Raw genomic sequence first — 5,695 nt, forward strand, 5'->3', positions numbered from 1 at the left:
AATATTCTTGAAATTTTAAAAAAAATTCTTTCATCTTAGTGGTCACTTAGGTGGAGTGATGGTTAGTATTAAAAACTCTTCCTTGTAACTGTTCTGTAAAATTGACATGAAGCTGTCAGTATTTCAGCTGACTAGGGCAAATGCTTTTTCTTTTAACTTTTAAGTTTCTTAGGACTCTTGTCAAAACTTTATTCTCTTATAGTAAGAAACATAAGAAAGAGTAGTCAGACTCAAAGAGCAGTCATACAGAAGGAGTTGTCAGATACTGGAATAGGCTGCCCAGGGAGGTGGTTGAGTCCCCACCCCTGGATTTGTTTAAAGGTCGTTTAGATGTGGTGTTGAGGGAGATGATTTAGGGGTGAGCTTTGTAGAGTAGGGCTAGTGGTTGGATCCCAAGGGTCTTTTCCAGCCTGAATGGTTCTATGGTTCTGTGATAAAGTGTGTCTGTACTTGAGTTGGTTGGTTAACCTTGCAGTTTGAGCAGTCTTGCCTTGCTGTGTATGTTATGTTGGTAAACGTAAAGGAAGTGAATGGATTTCTTTTTTTTTTAGCAAGGTTTGGAAACTCTGGGTGGAATTTTATTTAGATTTCCAAGACCTGCACAGTCGTTGCATTTTTGAAGGGAGCATCTCAGTGGAAGTCAAGTTCTGAACAGTAAATGTGAAAAATGTGGCCCTTGGTTTATGCACATACGTGCTTAAGACATGACATAGATGTCAGAAATTACATAAAGTGAACATGATAACTTGATTTCTTTTGTGTGCAGAGATATTAAATGCATGTATTAAAATGGTGATTTATTGTACCTGCTCTTCTTAATATACTGATGAAATCTAGCTTTTCAGTCTAACATGTTTGAGGAACCTACTGTCTACCTATGTGTCCATGCACTGTATATCAGTAGGATTTGAGAATGTAAACAAAAATTGGCATGAAAGTAATTGTTTGATGTGTCAACTTAAAATAAAGTGGGTTTATTTTTATGGGTTTGGAACATTCAGATTTCTAAAAAGAAAGCTATGCTCTCAGATCAGGTTTCTACTAGAAGGTAGTAGGCTTCTCCCTGACTTCTAGGAAGTAGCATTACTGGGCAAGCTTCATTGACAAGTTCCTGTTGTTACAGGACTTGAAAGACTTGGCTGTTAACAAGACAACTGCTGAAACATGGTGGATTACTATGAAGTTCTGGGAGTGCAGAAGCACGCCTCAGCAGAAGATATTAAAAAAGCGTAAGTATCACTGGTGTCTGTGTGTGTGTATATGTATATGATGTTGTGTATATGTATATGATGTTATGTATTTTGAGGAACAAATATAATCACATGGTTTCTGGACTCTCACTAGGATGAGTGGTTATCTACCTTTGCTTACATAGTAATAGTCAGTGTTCTGAAGAAAAAGCACTTCCTTATTTTTATGAAACTGAGAAAAGAATCCCGAGTGTGCGAAGTTTAATTTATCTTTTTTTCTCCCTCATTCTTTTGCAAATTCCTGGACATACTACTTTGTCGTCTTGGATATTTGAACTGTCATCTTGTATGACTGTATAAAACACCCCAACCTAAGTGTGAGCTTAGCTTTGTCCTTTCTCATGGTTTAACCACCGCCAGCAATTAAGCACCATGCAGCTGCTCATTCACTTCTCCCCCATCTCCATGGGATGGGGAGGAGAATCGGAAAAAAGATAGCACTTATGGGTTTATATAAGAATAGTTTAATAACTAAGATGAAAGAAAATATAATGGTAACGATAATAATCATATATAATAATTGTAATGGAAAGGAGTATAACAAGAAGAGGAAGTAATAAAACCCAAGACAAGGGATGCGTGGTGCACTGCTCACCACCTGCTGACCGATGCCCGAGCAGCGGTCGGCCCCTCCTGGCCAATTCCCCCCAGTTTATGAACTGAGCACGATGTTCTGTGGTGTGGAATGTCTCTCTGAGTAGTTCAGGTCAGCTCTCCTGACTGAGCTCCTTGTCAGCATCTTGTGCACCTGCTTGCTGGCAGAGCATGGAAACTAGAAAATCCTTAACTTAGGGTAAGCACCACTGAGCCATCAATGTGTTATCACCATCATTCTCACAGTAAATCCAAACCGCAGCACTGTACCAGCTACAAGAAAGAAAATTACCACTATCCCAGATGAAAGCAGGACACCACTGTAAATAGTTACACTTTACCTGATGTATTTCAGTTGAGGATAGGAAGTGTGTGCAGATGTAGCAACCAAAGAAGCTGCTGATGTGAGGATGCACAGTTTGGGGTCAGGATACTCTTTGAACTTTATTGCTTTTGTCTGTATCTGGAGAATACTTGTGATGCTTCCCATGATTGGTTGTAATATTGAATAATTATGGAGCTCTGAGGAGAAGCCCATAGCAGAAACCTTATGGAGTGTTTTACTTAGACCAGACAGATGTTGATAGTCAGAAATGCACAGGAATAATCTCAAAACAACTAAAAAACCTATAACCCACTTTTTTTTTTTTGGTTAAAAAAAAGAAGTAAATCTGATTTGATGGGTCTTTGTGTACCTGCAGAATCTGTTGATGCTGGCCTTGGATGCAAGACACAAAGCACTGGCGAATTTCTAAATACTTTAATACCTGACAGCATGTGTATATCTATGTAGTATATTCCTTCATTTTAAACATCTTTTGTTTTCCTTCCATTTAGGTACCGAAAGTTGGCATTAAAATGGCATCCTGATAAAAATCCAGACAATAAAGAAGAGGCAGAACGGCAATTTAAACAAGTAGCTGAGGCCTATGAAGTTTTGTCAGATTGTAGGTATTTTAAAAAGACTCTTGAACTGCAGGGCTCTAGTCCGGGTATCAGATTGAAAATGATGATGTATGGTGCTTTAAAGGGATATTGTAACTTTGGTTTACTCTCTGACTCAACTACTTCCTTTTCAAAAGAAAAGTGAAGAAAGAAGCTTGCAGATAAGACAGAATAAGCAGAAATTTTGAAACAAAAAAAATAACATCTCTCTAGATGAATAACCAAACCAGTTTCCTTGTGGGAATTCAAATTCTGTGTTTGCCAGACACTTCTCAGAAATTTCTGAAAAGACACCTGTGAATACTGAGATTGATTTTACCTGAGGAGGTGAAGCCAGTACGTCAAGGGTTGCCATCAGTATAGGGGAATTACTATGTTTATCCAATAAAAATCAGACTAGACAAACTGAACTATCTACTGTTGGGTCTGCTGCTTTTAGTTCTTTTAAGAGTAAACTAGACTTGACAAAGCCGAAGCCTGAAAACTGGAATTGGTTTTGGAAGAATTCTATAATTTCAGTCAACTGTGATACTGAGGAGATTGTTTATTTTGAATTGTTCTGAAACAGTTGCTTAGGCTGACCTGTGTTGTGCAGGAATTCAGCTGATAGTTCACCCATGTCTTTTTGCTTGAAAATTATTGTTAACTTTTGCTAGTGTTCTGAAAAAAGCAGTCAGAATCATAATAATGAAAGTAGCTTAAATCACTTTATTTTCTCCTGTAACTGAGTGCAGCTGTCTGTATGCTATTTCTGAAGTGCCCTTGATTTCACCTGAGAGCAGTGAGCACGGGAAAGCTATATTTAAAGCACAAGCAGCATCCAGATTACCTTTTAGAATTTGACCTGGTTTATCAAGCTGCAATCTTGTATGTCCTGTTTCTTTGTCGATTTGGATGTTTAATTGGCATGGGAGAAACAAAACTTAATTTATGGGCAATTCATTGTATACTTGTCATCTAGAGTAATTTAACCTTCTTAAATATTCTTTTGAGCTAGGTAAAAATAGGATACTGATTTGGTTGTTATACAGGTATTTAAGTTCTTCAGAAACAGTATGCTGCAAGAATTTTAGAACATCTTCTAAATATGCTGCCTGTTTTTGGATATAGACCAAATCCTAAGTTATTGGGGTCTTAACAATCGATTGTGCACCAGGAGTGTCTGAATCCTGAGCCCTGTGGTTGAGAGGCAGTCAGGTGTTCTGCAGGCTTAATTAAATTCTCTGACACCATTACAGGCTTGAATGAAGGCAAATTTTTGTTGGAAGAATAGTTTCATAAGGGGTTACATAAGCAAAGAACACTGAAATTGGGTGATCATAGAACACTCTTCCCTTGTGGTTTCAAGAGCATTACATTTTTCAAGATGAACTTTGGGCTTTGTGAGCATTCAGGTCTTCCTCACTGTTTCCTGCTCCTTCTGACAATTTGTCTGCTTTATCATTGTGATCTTTTTACATTGGTGGGTAGGTTAAGCTTCTTTCTTTAAAAAATGCTTTTGAGAAGGGCAATACAGGTAATTTATCATGCTTTGCTGGGGATTTACATGTGTGAACCTATTGCAAGTATCCATTATTTGGAGATGATGAACAGTGTATAAAATTTTAATTTATATTAGTCAGAAGCATCTTACTTTTCAGCAGCTATTGGAGGTAACTGCATGTTCTTTCAGCGATGCTATTTAAATTTCAGAAATGTCTTTCACTGAAGAGATTCCAGTGGGAATAGCATGTTAATATTAAGAATCTAAAATTGGACGCCCTGACTGGTTTTTGGCTGATGCTTCCCCATCAGTGCAAGCAAAATAAGCTGTTTATTTGCCTCTTTAAACTTTTCAGGTTCCCTCCCAGCAGCAACAATGCAGTGTGATCTCATGTCGTAATGAAGTTTATTTTTCTCCCCTTTCTCATGTATATAGGAAGGCTGGTCTGCAGTGAAATTAAGAAAGAGCTGTTCCATGCCTTCTAAAATCATAGAAAGCAAACAGTTTGATTGAAATCCTTCCATTTTCTTAACATGACTTCATTCCCCTTTATTGGTTATAACTGATTTGAGAGGTTTTGGAGTCACTCAGAAGTCACACTGGCCTTCCATTCTCATCACTCTGTCACCATGGGCTTGGTCTCATGCAATAAAAGGAGAAGAGGCAATGGTCAAGGTTTACAACAAGTGAAATTCCAGCTGACTAGAAGGAGGAGATGCTTACAATGAGAATCTTGAGCAGTGGGGCTGTTTTCCAGAGAGACTGTGGAATCTTCTTTTCTTGGAGATTGGTGGGATCGGGGCTTTATCCAGGCAAGTTTTGACCAAGTTTGAGATGAGAATTGTTTGGAGGAGAGGGCTGAATTCCAGAGGTCCTTATACCAATTTTTTTTCTAATACAACAGGACCTGAGCTTCTACAGCTAAGTGGTAATAAGTGTTTAGTACCTGTTCTTTCTGATCCTAAATTGTTTCAGCAACAACTAAACCAGAACTTTCTTGCCAGAACTTTCTTAAATGAATTAGCTTTGAGAAGATGTTTCAGTGAGAATACCGTTAAATGTTTTTGGTTTTTTCCAAATGTAGTGTGCCTATTTACTGACATGATGTACAACTTCTCCTTGTAGCTAAAAAGCGTGACATCTATGACAGATATGGAAAAGAAGGCTTAATAAATGGAGGCGGAGGTATGTTTACAACTGGCAGTTCTTTGTTTTCTCTGTCCTGGTGGAAACTCATTTTCTGCAACGTTTTTTGTAAGACAGGAATCTGGAAATAACCTATACCAAGACCTAAAATGTAATCTTAAAACTGAAATTACCATTTTTTAAACAGTTTTAAAAGTTATTTTAAAAGGTATTACTAATATCTGGAAACAGAGAAAAAGGAATTAATTATAAAAAATAACTTGGGTGATACCTGAAA

At 37.6% G+C, this 5,695-nt stretch overlaps 1 protein-coding gene across 1 annotated transcript in view; it reads left to right on the forward strand.

Moving 5' to 3' along the window:
* Positions 1–1,123: 1,123 nt before the first annotated feature.
* Positions 1,124–5,695, forward strand: part of LOC104270162 (dnaJ homolog subfamily B member 6-like) — a gene marked incomplete at its 3' end in the record, with an annotated part of 4,802 nt that continues 230 nt past the window's right edge. The window contains exons 1-3 of the mRNA XM_009864433.1: positions 1,124–1,229; positions 2,682–2,791; positions 5,398–5,457. Of these exons, the coding sequence (XP_009862735.1) occupies positions 1,165–1,229; positions 2,682–2,791; positions 5,398–5,457 (235 nt within the window). The remainder of the gene's footprint in view (positions 1,230–2,681; positions 2,792–5,397; positions 5,458–5,695) is intronic.

The sequence above is a fragment of the Apaloderma vittatum genome, unplaced genomic scaffold (genome assembly GCF_000703405.1).
Source record: "Apaloderma vittatum isolate BGI_N311 unplaced genomic scaffold, ASM70340v1 scaffold8382, whole genome shotgun sequence".
Taxonomy (NCBI): Eukaryota; Metazoa; Chordata; class Aves; order Trogoniformes; family Trogonidae; genus Apaloderma; species Apaloderma vittatum.